This window comes from Cricetulus griseus, chromosome 5 (assembly GCF_003668045.3).
Source record: "Cricetulus griseus strain 17A/GY chromosome 5, alternate assembly CriGri-PICRH-1.0, whole genome shotgun sequence".
Lineage (NCBI taxonomy): Eukaryota > Metazoa > Chordata > Mammalia > Rodentia > Cricetidae > Cricetulus > Cricetulus griseus.
Genome location: NC_048598.1, coordinates 5,173,344 through 5,194,064, shown reverse-complemented (window position 1 = coordinate 5,194,064; position 20,721 = coordinate 5,173,344). Strand labels below are relative to the sequence as shown.

Here is a 20,721-nt window from a genome sequence, read left to right as displayed (position 1 = left end):
TTCCTGGACCCAGAAGGTGAAAAGATGGCTTGTAAGTGAGGCAAGGGACAGCTGGAGAGCTGCTGGCCATGCGCACGCTGCGGCCAGCTTAGAATTGATGTCTGGACCTTTCCCAAGTCTCCCTCAAGTAAGGAAGGGCTTCTTCAGGCTCTCCATACTAAGAACACTTTTAAAGGAGAAGGACTAGGGGGCTAGGCAGGACTCAGTAACGTTCCTCCACGTAAGCAGGAGGACCTGAATTCAATTCCCGGCGTCCATGTGAAATGCAGGACAGCAAAAAAACCAAAGACTAGTCCTGAGGAGCCACACCAAAGATAGACAGACAGACAGACGCACGCACGCATACACACACACACACACACACACACACACACACACACACACACACACATGCACACACACACAGATGATTTTTTTGAAGAGTCAATCTAAGACTCACACTGCATGCCTGATTTCTGAAACGGAATTAACTGTCGAATGTTTTTCTTTTCACTGTCATGTGTGTCTTGCATTGCTCACTGCTGAGTGGGTGCTGGTCTAGTGAAAAGGAACTCCTCTTCACTTCAGTTAGCCTCCTTTGTCAGGATGCCCTGGTAGCTGACTTTCTGGGGTGGGACTGTCCACTCTGTTAGTGGTCCACATGCCACAGAATTTGCATAGTGTAACTACAGGCGTAGCAACCCCATCCCCCACCTCCTCCCAAAGACAGTCTTAGGACACTGTGGTAGTGTTGAGGAGACTTGGGGCTACAGGGCCCGTTCCAGCCCCACATCTTAAGGTGCTGCTGCTGTGCCCGGTTGTGCCCCAGGAATGAATGCCCACGTTTAGAGCTGTGGTCTTTATGTGCCATATAGAGGCAATTACCTTTTGTTTGTTGGTGTGACAGAGACTTTAGGTTGTTACATTTTTAGACTATGCTGTGGCCCTTTCTTTGCAGTGTCACCTTCAAATCAATGGCATATTGAGGGCAAAGCCAGGTCAGGCCAAGCCCTGTGTCTTCACATGAGATGAAATGATGCCTGGGTTATTTGTGTGAGTGTTCCTGTGTGCTCAGTGCAGTTTTGCACCGTTTTGTGAGATAGTCAAGATTGCATGGGGTGTCATTTCTTAGTTCTATCTACCTTTTATTTCATCATGGATATGTTTATGTATGTGTATATGCGTGGGGGGTACACATGTGTGGGGGTGCATATGCACACGCACACACATGTATGTGTATGTTTGTGTACATGCTTGTGAAAGCGCAAAGTTGATGTCATGCATTTCCCTCTATTGAAGCAGGGTTCTTTCTCTCAGCTGAACCCCAGGCTCAATGATATGGCTAGTCTGTCTAGCCAGCTTGCTGCACTCTATGATATGGCTAGTCTCGAGCCAGCTTGCTCAGGGATCCCAGCTCCACCTTCTAAGCTCTGGAATTACAGGTGGGCTGACACATTTGGCATTTGTGTGGGTTTGGGGATCAAACTTTAGTCCTCACACACAGCAAGCACATTCACCACTGAGCCCTCTCCCTAGCACCAACTTTTTTTTGTTGTTGTTGTTGAAACAGGGTTTTATTGACCTAGAATTTAGCAGTTAGGCCATGGTGAGCCCCAGACATCTTGGACCAGGCTAACTGCCAGTGAGCCTCAGGGGTCTTAGACCAGGTTGACCTCCAGTGAGCCCCAGGGGTCTTAGGCCAGGTTGACCTCCAATGAGCCCCAGGGGTCTTAGGCCAGGTTGACCTCCAGTGAGCCCCAGGGGTCTTAGGCCAGGTTGACCTCCAGTGAGCCCCAGGGGTCTTAGTCCAGGTTGACCTCCAGTGAGCCCCAGGGGTCTTAGGCCAGGTTGACCTCCAGTGAGCCCCAGGGGTCTCCCTCTCTAGTAGTGTGTGCCCTTGTACATGGGGTTTTTTCTGTAGACTCTGAGGATTGAACTTAGTCTTCATGCTTTTACCAGCTTCTTCCTTTCTTGACTGGAAACACCTCTGCGTTCCCTGTAGATTTTGCAGTCTCTCGTGTGTGCACTGCATGAGTCTACAGCCAGAATGTTCAGAGTGTTCCCTCTAGAAGTTTTTTAAGACTATGTTTCCACGTTCCTTTACACTTTATTTTTGTTCCCCAGTTCTTTTACTATTTTACAATGTCATGTGATGAAGACTTTTAAAAAGATTTATTTTTAATTAGTGTATATGTGTGTGGTTATATACATATGAGTGCAGGTGCCCACGGAGGCCATAAGGGGTGTCTCACCTCCTAGGGCTGGAGTTCACAGTAGATGGGGCCCCCCCGAGAGGGTGCTGGGACGGAACTCAGGTACTTGGAAGAGTAGCAAGTGCTCTTAAGTGCTAGGCCATCGCTCCTGATGGAGTTTTAAAGTTTGCCATGGGCTTTAAGTGGAGAACCCCTCTGGGAGGACATGCATTCCCCTTGGCACACCTGCTGCCCACTCTGCTCCCACTGTGGGCGGGCATTTCTCACTTCTGTTTCTGCCAGACACTTTCAAGATGTAGCCGACACTGGAGTCCAATCTCTCACTCTTTGTGCAGGCAGTGTGATGAGTCCAGGAAAGAAGGTGACTTTCTTAGAATTAGAAGAGGAGATGAACACAGGAGAAACCACAGAAAATGTGTTTCTCTATGGCTTTGGAGCCTGTCCTGAAACTCAGTTTTTAGACCAGGCTGGCCTCGAACTCACAGAGCCCCACCTGCCTCTGTCTCCCCAGTGCTGGGATTAAAGGCGTTCGCCACCAACGCCCAGTGAAGGTGGCTTTCTTTAAGAAGCTGTGACTTTGGGGCCCAGTTGCTTTCCCAAGGAAGATGGAATCCGCATTAGAAGGCAGTTGTCGGTTGCATTCCTTTTATTGTTCCTTTTGTGGTGCTGGGGTTTGAACTCATGGTCTTGTACAGACTGAGCAAGTGCTCTACCACCGAACCACACGTCCTGCCTACCTTCCTTTGCCAGTTTACTTCCACCAAGTACCGATTCCATGCTAGACTTCCTGCTAGGCCTCTAGGATGTGGGCAGGGGCCGCTCTCAATGTCTTACCACCAAAGAGCTGTAACTCCAAGCAGGGTTTATTTCATTTCCATGTGTTTGATTGATTGATGGTTTATTTGCATCTTTTAAAAGTTTGTGTTGCTCCCCTCTCTGCTTCTTGGAGAATGGTCTGTCACTGGTTGCATCCAGAGTGCCTGTCAGGTGCTCTCATAAACATGACTGCCATCATGGTTCTGTCACCTGTACAGCCGGGGTCACATGGCTGATGCTCAGCAAGGCCCTGAAGTTGGCGTTGCGTTCTGTGTTGCCATCTTCAAATCTTTAATCTTTGACTGACAGGTCCCACATTTTCACCAACTCTACATCGACTGCAAAGAAGGAGCCGTAGCACAGCCCCTGTTTTCTTCCCTTGCTCTGTTGCTGTTATTGCCTGTGGCTCTCAGGATGGGTGGATCTGAGTCTGCCATTATGAATGTGATCAAAGAAAAACGCACTTTACAAAATGCAGTAGGCGGAAAGCTTTTCTGCAAATAGAAGTGTGCCCCTGGTCACCATCTCCGCTCCTGGCTCTGCTCCTGGCCGGAAGATGTTGAGATGGGCCAAAGCTGGTGAGTGTGTCCCCATGAGTGTGCCTCCATTTTCAACTACAGGTTCCTCATGCTTAACTGAAGAATACCAACGTTCACGCCCTCAGTTCAGTCAGGTGTGTGTCTAGGCCACAGGGTCACGGGTATCAAGCTGCTTCTGGCTTTCTCTTCTCCCAGATAAAAGACGAAGTCTTCAGGACGTGCAGGCGGGTAGGTGGCTGTTTAGGGAGCCTGCTGTGACTAAACTACAGAGGTGGAGGCACACTCCCTGGCATCAGACTTGACCGTCAAGAGGCAGATTCTGTGAATCCTTTGTACCTGGGAGGCAGATCAAACACTCAAATGGTCTTTAGTGATAACTAATTTGGCACGCTTTATTTTTTATTGAAAGGAAAAAGAATAAACATTTTAAAATCAAATAAATCAGAAACCTCATTCCTGTTTCAAAGGAGTCATTTATTTGATTTCTTTTTCTCCTGTGTGTGTGTGTATGTGTGTGTATGTGTGTATGTGTGTGTATGTGTGTGTATGTGTGTGTATGTGTGTGTGTGTATGTGTATGTGTGTGTGTGTGTGTGTATGTGTGTGTGTATGTGTGTGTATGTATGTGTGTGTGTATGGGTATGTGTGTGTGTATGTGTGTGTGTATGTGTGTGTGTGTATGTGTGTATGTATGTGTGTGTGTATGGGTGTGTGTGTGTATGTGTGTGTGTATGTGTGTGTGTATGTGTGTATATATATGTGTGTATATATATGTGTGTATGTGTGTGTGTGTATGTGTGTATGTATAAGTGTGTATGTGTGTGTATGTATGGGTGTGTGTGTGTGTGTGTGTGTGTGTGTGTGTGTTTGCATGTGTTTGAGTTCGAATGTATGTGCAGGTACATGTATGTGTGTGCATGCATGTAGAGACCCGAGTCTCTCTTCATTTATTGAAACAGTTTCTCAACTGAACCTAGAGTTGGCCAACGTGACCACTCTGACAGGACTCTCCTGTCTTCCACCTTCCAAGTGCTGGAACTATATAGTCAGGCCACTGTGCCTGCCTGATGTCTGTGGGTCCTGGGGTCTGAACCCTTGTCCTCATGTTGGAATACTGTGATCACTTGAAGTACCAGGTTGTCTCCCTAGCCTGGTCTCTACTCTTTTAACCACAAATGCTCATTGTATGCTTTGCCCACTAGCAAAGCAGTTCACAAAACCCAGTATACGATGCATCAAGCCTTTCTCCTAATTTGATCCTGACACATTAAATCCCAGGCTATTATGTATTTAGTGGCCTGTTGTCTAGAACATCTTTAAAAACAGTCACAAATAATGTGCCTTTTAGAGCTATCATGAAATCCAGCTGAAAAAAGAAATTCTGAAGTGAAACTATTTGATTTTTCTGAGTTCCTTGGTTTTCAGAATTGCACTTGCTCGTTCACTGACTCCGAGGGGCCATTAGTAAAACATTGCAAGGCTGAGGCAGACTCAGCTTTAACTGGTGAAGCGATGAGAGTTTGTGGTGAGAGGTAGGCTAGCAGTTGTGAGTACAGTAATTGTTTCAAAAGCTGAGTGGAAGACAATGATCTGGACGCCACAGCGCTTACCTTTAGCCAAGGGGCGTGGAGGAGGGAAGGAGTAGGGGCCTTGGGAAGAGACGTCCCATCATGTCCAAGCATGCCCGCCATGCTTTATGAAGGTTTAAAAGACTTCCTTTCCTCATAAAGAATTCTTTGGATTTGTAGGGGAGTCATTATAAGGGGCGGGATTGGGCATGGTGTGTTGATTGCAAAATGGCTTTTCCAAAAATCCTAGGATGGCGGCCATGTGGGGAGTCAGTGCCACAGGGACCTTTGCTCTCTTGGCCTAGAAGGGCAGAGTACTGGGAGCTTGAGTTGGAGTGGGAGGGGAGGGGACAGATCCACCGTGTCCACACAGTGAAGGCACAGTACCTGAGCGGCAGCAGATATGAGAGGTGTAGAGTTCGAGACTGTAAGCTCCCCCAGTCTAGGCTGCAAACCCCACAGTGTGTGGCTGGGCCCAGTCTGTCCCCAGTGCTCGTGATGCTCTCAAACTCACGTGCAATGTGCTGTGCTACGTGTCACAGGTGGGTGGGCCCAATGCGATAGGCGTGGCTGTGAGTCCCTGAACAAAGTGTGTGATTTTATACATTGAGCTTTTATTCCTAACAAAAGGATGTTCGGATGGTTACATCAAGGGTATCTTTTATATTACTTTGAAGCTGATTAAAAAAAGAAGAAAAAGAACACTGTGTGTATGGTGTGCTTGTGGATGGGGCTTGCCAGAGGACAACTTTGTGGAGTTAGATCCACCCTTCTTACATGGGTTCCGAGAATGGAGTTGAGGTCACTGGGCTTGCATGGCCAGCAGCTTTACGCCCTGAGCCGTCCTGTCAACCCTCTTTCCTTTCAGTTTGCTAGAGCAGAAATGCTTTTCTATAAAGATGATTGAACTGATCTTAGGAGATGGTGATTACAGGAGCAGTTCTGAACGACCAAACCAAGACAGCTTATAGGCAGGAAGATGCCATCTTGATTAGCCTTCTTTCCAATCCCCGAAGTTACACCGACAGTGTTACTCCTTCCCATGCCCTCCCTGGCCCTGTAGGCATTTAGGTTGTGATACAGTAGGAAAGCCACATCGACCTGTAGCTCCTCCTTGACCCAGTTGCTTTCACTTGAACTGAGTGTGCAGGTCTTTCCCTATAAATCCTCCTCTAAAGAACTTGGTGTATAAGCATGGCTTTAGGGGTCACACTGTAGGTCCTTATGCTGTCTGTTGGAGAGCTGAGGTTCAGGTATTCCAGGTGTTAGTTTCAGTTTCTGCCTTATCTCTGATGACCCATGAAGTCTATTCCTAGCCAGGGCTCTATCTTATTGTCAATGATGTAGACGAAACTCAATGGAAGACGATTTGTTCTGACTCACAGTTTGAGGGGACACAGTCCACTGTGGTGAGGAAAGGATGTCAGCCAGCAGCTTTGTGGAGGTGGGAGGGTGAGGTTCCTTCCCTACCTCCTCAGAGGAACAGGAAGCAGATGGGGCAGTGATGGGGTGGGGTGAAGGAGGGTGAAGTCAGACTATAAACCTCAAGTCTCTGGCCCCCAGTGAGCTCCTTCCTCTAGCTAGGTCCTACTCCCAAAGGATCCACAGTCCCCAGACAGGATGCCACAAGTGATGAAGCCCATGACCCTGTGGGAACAAGTCACATCAAATGATAATGAATACCAGTTGTTTTATGTCTGTCTCCCCCACCCGCCACCTCCCAAATCCTGAGCTGCCATAGTCTGAATTGTGTCTATCAAGACACAATTCTTCCAGAATCATAGTTTTGTGCCTAAACACAGTGCCACGTAGGCAGCAGAGTGCTTTATTTACAGACCCAGAGTGACAAGGGGATGTTGCTTAGCCACATTGCAGCTTATGACAGAAGGCCGGCCCTTGGCTGGCCCTGGAATAGTTTTAGGTGAAGCAAGTCTCCTGACTTAGGAGAGCCTGCGGGTAGGATTTTTTGGAACTCCCTGAGAGCCTTTGCCAACTCCCCACTCTCCTGCTCTGTGACTGCCTGGATGGTCGAACAGCATCGCTGGCATCGGAAGGGTGAGTGTTGTCAAAGAGAAGGAAGTAGCTGAGACTGAGCCAGGGGCTGCTTTGAATGAGCCTTTGACATAGTAAGCAGTGGGAACCAGGATGGGCTTTAGTTTGAATCAGTCACCTCCAGCCTTAGACACCAGAGCCAGGCAGGCTTCCAGATGACGCTGAGGCCTTTAGAGGAGCAGAAAAGTAAGACAATGACAGGTGCCTGCCTGTGTGGAGTTACCAGGTACGGCCATGAAAACAGTTAAGGGCCCAGGCCGAGGAATCAGAGGGACAGGCTGCATCTGGCAGCCGTTGATGCTCCCAGCCCATCCCATCAGCCATGCTGCAGCCGAAGGGCACGAGGGGATATCTCTCCTGATGTTTCCACCAGCACTGAGGTGAGTTAGTGCCAGTCAGAGCAACGGGCAGCACACTCCACTTAAAATTAGCCAAAACCAAGCAGGCACTTGATGCTTTCCTAGGGAACCCTGGAGATGAAGTAATGTCCGAAAAAGGTGCTAGTGAGAAGCAAACACATCTAAGATGGTGGAAACAAAGCCCGCTAGGACGACAGAAGCACAGGCCGCCTTAGTTAAACTTGAATTTTCCTGGCTGATGTCACTGAAATAGATGACCCGCTGTGAAAAGGCGGAGGCCATTGGTGTGACCCTGATGGGACACTGGTGAGAGTTACTTGTCTTCTAGAAGTCTCACGTCCGTTTCCAATGATAACTGGAGTCAGCAAAGAGCTATGTTGGTTTAATGTTCAATGAAAATGAAGTAAATCACAGCAGCAGCACTGCTGACATAGAAGCCCGGGGTGCTGGAAGCCAGGAGACCTCAGTTTAGCGTACTTGGTTCCTGGTCAGGCCCATGCTCTCCTCAGAGTTTAGCGACCGTGCGTGTAGTCCATCGGGAGACAATGAATATTCTGAGTGCACTGTGTCAGAAACATAAATGGCTCGTTGCGTGAGAGCACTTGCTGTGCAGTCGTGAAGACTTGTGTTTGGAACCCCAGCAATGGAGGGTGAGAACTCACTGGCCTACTAGCCTAGCCAAAAAGCAAACTTTCTGTCTAGTAAGAGACCCTGGCTCAAGGCAGCAACTAGAAGAGCAAACAAGGAGACACCTGGCATCCCGCGCAGGCCTCTGTATGTGCTCGAGTTGGTCCGTGTGTGCACACGTTCACATACAGGCTCCACCACACATGCACACTAGCAAAAAAGAAACACAGATAGGCATGCTTATATCTTTCTGAGATATCAGAAAGTATTGAATATGAATTCATATGCTGTGTCTAGTCCATTGGCTGAGGCTTGTCAGGTGATCTGACTTCTCTTGATAGCCGGCCCTCGGTAGTCACAGACTCTTTTATTCCAATCTGAATTAGTAATAGTAACTTTCAGATAACCCATTCCATCACACACACACACACACACACACACACACACACACACACACACACACACACACGTCCATATATGTCAGAGTTCACAGAGGCCTTCCTTACTGGAAGTAACGAGAGCTCTGATAAGCATGAAGAGAGTTTCAGGATGTGGCGTGGTAAGATGGTAAGAACTCAGTGGGACAGCTGATGGGACAGGCAGAGCTGAGGATCGAAAGCCACAGTCTTAGGACCATCAAACCTCAGTATGGTCCAAAAGGACCAGCCAGGCTGTGGGCCTTGCTCCGCTAAAGCCTGTAGGACAGTTAGGAGCTCTGCCCTCGGGTTCCTTGATGCATTGGTGGTCAGTGGTGCTATTGCAATGGTAAGATGTGCTTTTGTTTGGTTCATATAAAGGTGTGGTACCCATCATTAGTCTGCTGTTTCCATAAATTCTTGGATTTCTTGATTTTTAAAAAAATATGGTTTTAATATGCCATGCATTCCCAATGTACTTCACGTTGTTATTTATCATCTGTATGGCATGGCTGGTGCTGTGTGTGTCCATCTGCCCATCCCCCCGTTCATCCATCCATCCACCTGTCCCCATCTGTTTGCCCATCTGCCTGTCAGCCCATCTGTCTGTCTCTACGAGTCTGTGTGCTCAGATGCTCCCGAAACCGGATATCAACCTCAGGTATCTCTCTTCAGGAGCCACCTATCTTGATTTTGAGCAGAGTCTCTCACTGTCTCACTTTAGCCGGCCCTGCTAACCAGCATGCCTGTCTCCACCCCCGCAGTGCCGAGGTTACATGTATTAATAGTGAACACCTGACAAAGCCAGTCTATGAAGAGGAAGGATTTATTTTTGGCTCCCACTTTTGTAGGTGTCAGTCCAGACTGGTTGGCCCTGTTGTTCCTCAGTGGGAGCACGTGACAGCAAAGCTCTTCTTCTTTATCTGAGAGGAGGAGGAAGGAAGAGGAAGGGCTGGGTCCATGGCCCTCAAGCCCCTCCCCCAGGGCTTGACTCACTCCCACCACGCCCCCTCCCAATAGAGCCTCCCAGGGATCTTGGACACTCTGTGTCAAAGCTTCGTGGCACTGCCCTTGAGTTCTTGGTTTATGGAGGACATACTTCATACACTTCCTTTTTGATTTCTAACGGATAGTTTTCAGTTCTTGGTCCCAGGCTAAGGAGGAGGAATGTGTTTCTAGCTATCCCCACCTCTGCCTACCACTTCAGCAGGTTTGCTGTCTACCTGTTTGTAGTCAGTCCTATGAGACTTCTATTCATCATTTTTTTTTTAAATCTAGTGAACTATTTTTCTACCCTGAAATTACCTTTGTGTTCAGAGTTTATAAGAAAAATTTGGCGCCTTAGGCAATGGCTCAGTGATTAAACAACCTGCTGTGACCCAGATTTCGGATTCCCGGTACCCACAAAATGCCGGGTGGCCACAGCAGACCATCTGTAATCTTGACTGAGAAGACAGAGGATCCCAGGAACAACCAGGCTGGCAACACTAGCCATGTTTGTGAGCTCTGGGTTCAATTTAGAGATCTGACTAAAAAAAATAAGGTGGGGAGTAATGGAGGAAAACTCAAGACAACAGTTTTGGACTTCCGTACATATATGCAAATACATCCCACACATGACTGTGCACACCCAGGAATTTGCACAGTACATACATAACAAGAGAAGCTTTTAGAGAAGATTTTGTTGTTGATATTGAGACATTTAGAAAAGTCGACCTCCAGGATGGAAGAACACTTACAACTACTCGAGACTGAGAGGGATTTGAAAAACAGGACTACAGATAGGGAGACATTTCCATGCTGAAAAAATATGGGAATAGTTTTGCCAGAAACCACAGCATGGAAGATACTAGATTCTTGGGCAGTGACATATTTGCTTGTCTGGCATTTTATCTTTGGCAGTTATTGCCATATTTGATATATTCAGCCACTTTTGAAGATTTTGTAAGGGAAACTATTCATATCCAACACCGGAAATTTCATCAGTGGATTCATGTTGTAGTATGGTTCAGACTTTGGGTAGTTTTTTTTTCTCTTCTTTCTATTCTCCCTTTGAGATCTGTGCTCCTAGACATGGGAACCATAGAAGTGCCTATACTATAGAGGCACAGCATTGCACACAGAAGTCTGGCAGGTCTCAGCTCCTGCACCCCCAGTTCCTCATGTGTCAATAGAAATCTTAGTGTCTTAAAGGCTGCGGGTCTGAGATGATGTGAAGATTCAGGAGACACAGGGAATCAGAGCCTGGAGGTGTTCAGGTCCCAAGCAGGCTGCAGACAGAGTAGGACGGATTTTTCTATCCATCATTCTCAACAGAAAATGTTTACCCACAGTGGCAGGTATCCCAGGGTGTGGCGTGTCACTTGCCTTCTGGCCAGTGAGGAAGCTTATCCTACACTACAGTGTGTGTTTGAGGGTTGGATGTCCAGGATGATCCATTCACAAAATCGGAGAAGGGCTTGGTTCTTGAGTGTCTCCTGCAGGAATCGGTGTGGGAGGGGGCAAGAAGCCTGGTACCTCATGGCCTTCTCCACCTCCATCTGAAGTCTCCAGGTGACTGGTACCCAATGGCCTTCTCCACCTCCATCTGAAGTCTCCAGGTGACTGGTACCCAATGGCCTTCTCCACCTCCATATGAAGTCTCCAGGTGACTGGTACCCAATGGCCTTCTCCACCTCCATCTGAAGTCTCCAGGTGACTGGTACCCAATGGCCTTCACCACCTCCATCTGAAGTCTCCAGGTGACTGGTACCCAATGGCCTTCTCCACCTCCATCTGAAGTCTCCAGGTCACTGGTACCCAATGGCCTTCTCCACCTCCATCTGAAGTCTCAAGGTCACTGGTATCCAATGGCCTTCTCCACCTCCATCTGAAGTCTCAAGGTCACTGGTACCCAATGGCCTTCTCCCCCTCCATCTGAAGTCTCCAGGTGACTGGTACCCAATGGCCTTCTCCACCTCCATCTGAAGTCTCCAGGTCACTGGTACCCAATGGCCTTCTCCACCTCCATCTGAAGTCTCCAGGTGACTGGTATCCAATGGCCTTCTCCACCTCCATCTGAAGTCTCCAGGTGACTGGTACCCAATGGCCTTCTCCACCTCCATCTGAAGTCTCAAGGTCACTGGTATCCAATGGCCTTCTCCACCTCCATCTGAAGTCTCCAGGTGACTGGTACCAAATGGTCTTCTCCACCTCCATCCACAGTTTCAAGGCCACCGTAACAGAATGGGCTGGGAGATTTCTACTTTTCTTTCTTTTTATCCTAGTTTCTGGGGAATATATAAGTAATGAGGGATGTTGCCTCATTCCTCATTCAAGCATCTATTAAGCCTGTAATCAATATTTCCTCCTTGATCTGGGTGTATGACTTCACTGACAGGAGACAGACCCCTTTGGCAGTGATTGTGGAGATAATATTGTTTATGATCTAATAAAGCCACTGAAGATCAGAAAAGCAAAGCAGCCAGCTACTAGCTCTTTACCTCTACCCCAGACCGAAATGGGTGAGTGCAATGCTCTCCCTGACTGGAAACTAAATCTCTCATGAGACCCTTTGCTTCTTCCTTTTATACCTCCCTAGTACTGGGATTAAAGGCGTGAGCTCTGTTATTCTTTTTGGCTGATTCATTCTTATGTGGCTCAGGGTGGTCTTGGACTCACAGAGATCCATATGCCTGAGTCCTGGGATTAAAGGTGTGTGTCACCAGTGCCTGGCTCTATGGCTGTGGCTAGCTTTGCATTTTGATCCCCAGGCAAACTTTATTAAATCATAAACAATATGTCACCACAAGTGATGTTGCCTTTAGTTAAGGATTCTAAAGCAGAGCCTAGGCCCCCTTCGCTGAGTTTCTGTTGTTAGTCCTTTTCCCAGTCTGTGCATTGCTGACGGTCCCATGATGCCCCTGACTGCTAACCACATCTGCAGGCATTTCTGCGGACCTCTTGCCACAAACTTGGCTTGTAACCCGAAAGACGGCTGGCTCCCTGGGCAGTTGACTCATGCTTCTAAGGGTAACTTAAGCTCCCTTTCCCACAGTGGATGGGAGGTAATAGCGTGGACACATGATTTTCAGGGCAGGCAGGTGTGTGTTTCAGGCAGGTGAGTCGAGTCATATTTATTACTAGCCTAAGGATGAAGGCTGTCCGCCCTGTAGCTGTAGTTGAGAGGAGTGGCGGGAGCTGGCTTGTGAGCAGGCTGCCTGTGTCTTGATTCATCTCCTGCAAGGCTGCTGGTTCCTGATGTGCAGCGTCTCAGTCTCAGCTCCCGAGTGTTTCCTGCTCATTCGTTCGCATGAAGCACTGAAGTTTACCCTCCCTCTGTGTTCACTGTAAGCTCAGCCATCCACCACCACACACCTCCACATCTCGTGTCCAAGTGTGAATGCCTGCTGAGTACTCTAGTGTTGAGTCCTATCCCCAGGCCCCAGGTTTCCCCTCCCCCCTCCTCGTCCTTCATTTGTTTGGGTATGTGGGGGCACATGGGGAGGGTTGTTCTCTCTTTCCACCATGTGGATCCTAGGGATTAAACTCTGGTTGTCAGGCCTGGTGGCAAGTGCCTTTACACACTGGGATATTTTGCCACCATGACAAAAGTTTAAGCCTTTGTACTTGGTGTGCAGTGGGTTGCCTTTATGAAATGTATTTTAAAATTTGTGTGTGTGTGTGTGTGTGCGTGTGTGTGTGTTTGTGTGTGCGCGTGTGTGTTTGTGTGTGCGCGTGCGCGAGCGCGTGCTCGCGCATGCACACCTATACTGCTGAGGCAGGGTCTGCAGGATGTATCCTAAGGTCTCATTAGCACTCCTGGCTAGCTGGCCCACCAACTTCCAGGCAATTCTCCTGTCTCTGCCTCCCTTCCCCCACCCAGTGTTGCTGTAGAGGGTGGGATTACGCTCACTGCTGCATTAGTTTTTTACATGGATTCTAGCGATTAAACATAAGTTGTCAGGTTTATGTGGCAGGTGCTTTTATGAAGTGATCATCTAGCCAGCCCAAACTGGTTTTTGAGCTGGATTTCTCTGTGCTCCCCCAAAGTCTTGCACCCCCCTTCTCAGGTAATGCTCCTGCCTCAGGCTTCTCACCACGAAACCCAACGTTACACACCACACCTAGCCGTTTCTCTTGCCATTCCTGGACGTAACACCTAACAACATTAGTGGGAAGTGACTCACTTCCCACTCTCCCTCCTTGTGTGTCACCCAGGAGCCTCCAGATGCTGACATGGAAAGTCCCGAGGAGACAGTGTAGGAGCCTGGGCTGTGCAATACAGGGGCGGGGAGGACTGGGGGAGCAATGAGAGCTGGGGGGGTGCTGAGGGGTACTGTGGGCTGGGGGTCACTAAAGACTAGAAGAACAACTGTGGGGTCATGAATAACGTCTGCCGCCGTGTGTGTGTGTGTGTGTGTGTGTGTGTGTGTGTGTGTGTGTGTCTTTCTGTGTGTGTATGTGCGAGTGTGTGTGTGTATGTGTGTGTGTGTCTCTGTGTGTCTATGTGTGTGTATGCGCACACATGCGTGTGTGTGCATGTGTGTGTGTGGTGTGTGTGTATGTGTGTGTGTGTCTCTGTGTGTGTATGTGTGTGTATGCGCACACATGCATGTGTGTGTGTGGTGTGTGTGTATGTGTGTGCGTGTGTGTATGTATTGTGTGTATGTGCGTGCGTGTGTGGTGTGTGTGTGAGTGTGTGTGTGTGTGTGTATGTATTGTGTGTATGTGCGTGCGTGTGTGTGTGTGTGGTGTGTGTGTGAGTGTGTGTATGTGTGTGTGCGTGCGTTTGTGTGTGTGTGTGTGTGTGTGTGTGTGTGTGTGTGTGTGTGTGTGTCAGGGAGTGGTTTGGAGAAGAGAAAAACCTGAGTCTAGAGGGTAGCCTGCTGGTTATCCCAGGTAGAGACAGCGTGGGAAGTCCAGCCAGCAGGAAGCAGAGCAGGCCTGGACTCTGGAGGCCAGAGACAGAAACAGGCAGCTCAGTGTGCCTCTGTGCTCCGGCCTTGAGACTTCTTCCTTATTAGGAATCCCAGGTGTTTTGGTCGCCTGCTCTTTTTCTTTAATTCATAAAATGTAAAAGCCACCTGGTTAATTATTTAAGCACAGGCAGGTCACAATTTTTAGTGTGTTCACAGAGTGGGACAACCGTCTCCACAGTCTAGTGCTAAAATGCCTACAGCCATTTTTCTTCTCCTCTTCCTGGGGTTCTGGTATATTCCTATCAGTGGAATCGTGTAAGACGAGGTCTTTGTGTCTGGCCCTTTGCTAAGTCCGATGTCTCAAAGTTCATTGCAGCATACCTCACGCCAGTGCTCCAGTCTTGTGCTCTTTGAGGGGCAGGGGTCCCCAGTAGCCTCGGCCAGCCCTGAATGTGTGATTGATCCCCAGTGATGCGATTACGAGCCTGCCCCACCACGCTCACAACTCCATCCATCCTGAGCACATTTTCTTTTCTTCATTTGCAGTTGACAGTGGAGCTTTTTCTCTTTTGGTGACTGTAGGTTACAATGCTAGTCATCGTTTTTTTCCCCCTGAGAAAAGATCTCACTCTGTACTGTAGCCTCGGTGGGCTTGGAATCCAGGCCTGAACTCACAGAGATCCACCTGCCTCTTCATCTTGAGTGCTGGGATTAAAGGTGTGGCATTACACCTGACTCATATCCCAGGGTTTTACATTTTTTCTATTATATTTATTTGTGTGTGTGTGTGTGTGTGTGTGTGTGTGTGTGTGTGTATGTGCGCGCACATGCATCTCACAGCATCTGTGTGGAAGTCATAGGACAATTTGTAGGAGTCTGTTTTCACCTTTCACCACGTAGATCCCAGGAACCAGGAATGGAAACAAGGTCATCGGTCTGGCCGGCAGCACTGTTAGTGGCTAAGCTCCTCATATACAATTTTTTTTGGTTTTTTTTTTTTTCGTTTTGAGACAGAGTTTAATTTTATAGTTTACCAACATGACATACATATATCCTTTTTATGTACTTGTGCCCTTTTGTTTGAGACAGGGTCTCTCTAACTGTCCTGGAGCTCTCTATAGGACCAGGCTGGCCTCTGCCTCCTGAGTGCTAGAATTAAAGGCATGTGCTACCACCACCTGGCTTGTATTGGTTTGGTTTTTCAAGAAAGGGTTTCTCTGTAGTTTTGGAGCCTGTCCTGGAACTCTTCTCTGTAGACCAGGCTGGCCTCAAACTGAGATCCACCTGTTTCTGGGATTACGGGTGTGCATGCTGGGATTAAGGGCATGCACCACCACTGCCCAACTCATATACAAATGTTTGTGCGACTTTAAGCTCCTAATTTTCCTGACTGTACCTGGGGGGGGCATAATTGTGGGGTGGTTATGAATATTTCTGTATAACTTTCTTAGGAACTACAAAACTGTTTTCTGAGTTACGAGAGATTTTAAGGAAGGTTAAAACAAGCTCAGATTTTATTTTGACACCAATACCACTTTATTTTGGGGGCTTCTTCAGACACCGTCCTCTAGCTGGTGGCATTTGGGTCAAAGCAGGCCTCTGTGGACCTTTCTAGTCCTACAGATAGGGTCAGTGGGAAGGTGTCTGTGCCCAGAGACATAGGACAGAGAAGTGGAGTTGGGACCTCCCCTCTTGCCCTGTGATGTGTTGTGGAAACCGAATTCCTCTTTTACACAGAACCCTGGGGTTTCAGTATAGGCCCCTATCAGGGAGTTTATGGCCTCCATAGGCCATACTTGGAGTCCCTGTAATTTGTTATAATTAACTCAAGAGTTCAAGAGCAGAGAGTGTGGGTCACGTCGGGGCTTGCCTGGCTTCTTACGCAACATTTGCTGCCATTGGTCTTCTTTTCCCCCTAGCGCTCAAGGCCTGTGTGTTTGTGTGCATTTAAACAAACATTGTCCTTTTAAGGATAGAATTGCAAGCCTTAGAGGCTTCCTGGGAAGTTAGGTGTCTCTGGCCAGAGAAGGTGGTTATTGATCCGGTGATGTTGTAACCCTGTGGAGTGGAACATGCGCCAGGGAAATCCTGCCCAGGTGTGTTTGGGAAAGGGCGTCGTGTGTTTTTGTTTTCACGAGTACGGATGCATCAGTTAGCTTGTGATTGTGAGTGAGGCCCGAAGACAGGCTTTCCCTTTTAAGGTCACCATTGTCACTTGTGGGACTGGCTCCTTCTGTTTGGTTCTCTTTGCGGTCATTTTGTTTCCCGTAGTTGTCAGAGTGGGGTGCACTTTTAATTGACTGTCAGCTGGGAGTTCATTAAACATAAAAGCTTTTAGATAGCACGCAGACCAGGCACACAACACATTATTATATGTGTCAGGGACTGGAATACTTCCCAAGGGTTTTGAGGGCTCAGGGCCAGGGAAGGAGATGGACAGATAGGTCTGGTTACATGCCTGCCTAGTTATCTGGGCATGGAGGACAAAGCCGGAGTGGGCCACCCCATTATTTCCAGCCCGGAGCTGAGAGCAGCCTTTGGAATGCGCTGATGAGGCCCCTAGTACTACCCAGCCTCTATCCATCCAAGAACTTAGCTTGCTCCATCCTACTCCAGGACAGCTTATCTTGGTTTTTTCCTCTTGCCTTTCTTTCCTATTTGTACAGCAAACTGTCAGACAGTCTCCAACACACAGGGAGAAGAAGGTTCTAATACATTGCAGCAAAAAAGGCTTTCCGACGCTGTTAGTTGTGAACAAAGGTTTCTAGCCAGGAGATGGCATTTAAACCTTGACCTGCTCTTAGTAATCCAGACAGCAATTACCTTTTCCCCACTCTGACCCTCCCATCATTCTGTGAAGGCTACCAAGACAGAAAGTAAAGATGTCCCTCTGCAAATTGTGACATCCGTATTGGCTCTTCAGATAAGGAGAGCTGTTGGCTGAGCTAGATTCAGCCGTGGAGGAGGGGAAGAGCTGATAGGAACGCACGATGACACTGGAGACATAGGATGGTGCTCATAGCTCAGAGTGCCTTAGTCCTCCTGGCTGCAGGCCTGGAGAGTTCTCGGCCATGTGATGAAACACACTATACAGTGCACTTGTAGGACTGCCTCAGGCTGAGGCACACACAGGTCTGGGAAGGGCCAGCCTCCTCAACCCTTCCCCAGTTTTGTTTTTATTTGGGGATTTCAGGGATTTGGGGTGCTCACCGGAATGCTGAGAAGCAGATCCCACCTTCCTTGTGTCTGTGGTTGGCTCTGCTCAGATGCCATCTGGCTTTGGCTTTAAGAAGTGATGTTACCTTGGTTGGATGAGTCATTCTGTCTGAGCATAGTTCCTGCTGTTCACGTTGGAAGGGCCGGGCATGGTTGTTAAAATCTCCCCCGGCTTATTTGTTTAGGATCAACGATACAGCATCAGTGTCTGGCTTCCAGGTCTCCAGGCCTCCAGGCCCCCATGGCACTCATAATCAGAGGACTGCCCCTGCACACTGCATCTTTTCACCTGAGGCTGAAGCTCCTCACAGTCATCTTTGCCCAGGAGATAGGGCAACAGGAGAACGAAGGGAGATAGGAGTCACACAGGCTCTGAAGAGGTCTGCTAGAGGGTGGCCCACCTCTGTTAATCAGGAAATGGGGTCAGCCAGTGGTTTTGTTGTTGTTGTTGTTTTGTTTTTTGTTTGTTTGTGTGTGTGTCTCAGGGGTGGGGGGATTCCTCTAAACAAGCATCTATAGCACCTACAGCCCACCACTCCTCTGATTCCATCCTCTGGTCGTGGTGAGAGTACCAGTACCTCGGATGGCAGTCAGGGCAACCCAGGTCTGAAGACTTTGCTATTGTGATGGGCTCTTCCCACCTCTCAGGGATCCTCTGCTGCCCTGGACTTGGAATGAGGGACTTACCCTGGGGGAGGGGTGGGAAACACATTCTCAAAGCTACACGTCCTCAGCCTTTGAGTTCCTGGCGCCTCTCTCGTGGTTCTGCGGTAAGACAGGCCCTACTTTGTAGGCTACCACAAGGCGTTTCTCAACCAGAAGAGTCAGACCTTAAAGCATAACAGAATGTTCAGATTCCTCACATGTGAGTTCAAGTGGTGATGAGGGGTCCCGGCCACACATCTTGAAACACAGAGGATAACATGATGCGGCAGAGACTTTTGGGGACTTCTCAGTACCACTCTTTCAGATTACCAAGTGCTCCGTTGGCTTGGCTAAGTTTAGCATTTAAAAATAAACACAAACTTTCTGTTCAGAGTCTTAGAGGGGGAAGGAAGTTGGAAAAGTCCTTGGTGCCATGGAATAGGAACGTTCATAGCATTCTTCATCTCTTGGTTATTATATTTATCGACAGGGACAGCTGGGACCCTTGTCTGCATCACACAGAGAGACTAGCATTTACTAGTCTAAATGAATTTTTGCTTTAGATTAAAATCAAGACCAAAGAAAATGTACCTTTATTCAACGAGTAGAGTTTTTCCCCATTCTTACAGGGAGCACCAAAGACTTAACCTAAAACCAGTCACTGGGTCTCTGCAGCCAGATGGGGTGTTTCAAGGACTTTGAATGTGCGGAATGTTTTAACATTTCCTTGCAAGCTTAGATTCAAAGAGGACCTCTTTGGAAACTTGGCTGTGCTTTATTTCCTGGCATGAGGATTGGCTGGCTAGATTTTTCCCTTCCACCCACAGTGCTGACAGGGTGGAGGTACTTCCATGAAATTGTATGTTTCCAAAATAGGACCCACAGTTTTGCTTTTACTGCAGTCAGAGTTGTATCTCTAACCAAAACAGAGAGGAACCCAATGATTCTAAAAACAGAATGCCGTCTCTGCTCTCTCAGATCCTAAAGGACGCCAGCTTTGTGTTTTATAGAGGCGCTTTTGGTGGGAAGGTGAACGGAGCAAACAATTTCTACATTAGTCCAAATTTCATTCTTATTTTTTTCCAGTCTCACTAGTAACCACCACAGTCTCATGCAGTGACAGTGCGCACATCGCTAGCTATGGCTTCTCAGAGACCTTTGTGGTCTGGATGGCTTCCAGGCTAGAGCATACAGCTCTGGAGTGCATCCAAGCACAAGCCTACACCAACCTACATATGAGGAGTGCTCCAGTGTTCCTTGCTGCAGGACTGGAGTCACTGTTTCCTGTCACAGGATGGCCTGAATGGAACCTGCCACATACGTGGGCTGGGCGTTTGGCCCAGTGGATAGAGGGCTTCCCTAGTGTGAAGCAGCCCTGGGCTTGATCCCTGGCACTGCATACCAGCAGTGGTCGCTCATGCCTCCATTCCCAGGACTTGGAGGGTAGAGACAGGAGGAACAGGAGTTCAAGGTCATCCTTGGTGATATAGGGAGTTAGAAGCCAGCCTGGGCCACATGAAACCCTGTCTGAAAACCAGCGACAGCAGGAGAGCCGGATGCGGGTGGGCACCGGAGTGTGAGGCTCCAGAGAAGTGGAGCTGCTGTCTGTGGACCTGGTGGGTTCCTTGGTCTTTGATCTCGTCCCCAGAAGAATCTGTGACGGTGTCTTTGGTGCCCATTTTCACTTCTGGGAGTGACATGGGAAACAGTTTCAGTTCTGGCACACAATGTGAGGACATCCTTAGAAACATTCTCCCCTCCCCCAGGGCTGAAAGACAGCCCCATCAAACAGCACGGTAAAGAGCAGTGCTGGCCAGGGTTGTGGCCAGCTGTGATCCCCGTGACGCGGAGACTGAGGCCTGGTCCTGCCCCAGATGACAGCATACACGTGTGTGTCCTTCTGACTTGAAGGAATGAAAATAAATGGAAGCCACCATGACAGAGGAGAAGAGAAGGGCTGTCACCAGAAAGGTTCAAACGCTGTGTAACTAGGATGAGGTGAGCTTTTGTCTCCTCTCCCAGTTGAGATACCTCCAACTCTCCCCACCTGGTCTGGTCAGTTTTCAGAATCCCTCGGTAGCTTTCCTAAATATATCTGAAGGCACCTTCTGGCCCGAGAGCCTGCTCTTGGGTTCTTAGCGGGTTTTGTTGTTTGGTGCCCTTTAACATGACTGGAGAGACATGTGGGGCCCTCAGCTCAAAGCTAACACCTTTGCTTGTCTCTCTCTCCACTCTCATTCCCTCAGTCTTGAAAGTAGGATCTTCAGTCTCGAAGTGGCTCATCTTCAAAGACGCAACTGCGTTCACAGTGAACTCTTGGTGCTTAAAAGGGGTTTGATGACTTAAGGACCCTCTCCCTGGCTGCGTCTTGTCCCTTTAAGAACTGCTGGGG

General features: G+C 48.5%; 1 protein-coding gene across 3 annotated transcripts in view; it reads left to right on the top strand.

Moving 5' to 3' along the window:
- Ptpn14 (protein tyrosine phosphatase non-receptor type 14) overlaps nt 1-20,721 on the top strand; it is a 131,155-nt gene that overhangs the window by 62,834 nt on the left and 47,600 nt on the right. The window contains exon 2 of one of the 3 annotated variants that reach the window (XM_027418714.2): nt 3,318-3,586. The exons of the other annotated variants lie outside the window; for them this stretch is intronic. Coding sequence (XP_027274515.1) covers nt 3,573-3,586 — 14 coding nt within the window. The 5' untranslated portion in view covers nt 3,318-3,572. The remainder of the gene's footprint in view (nt 1-3,317; nt 3,587-20,721) is intronic. 3 annotated transcript variants of the gene reach the window in all.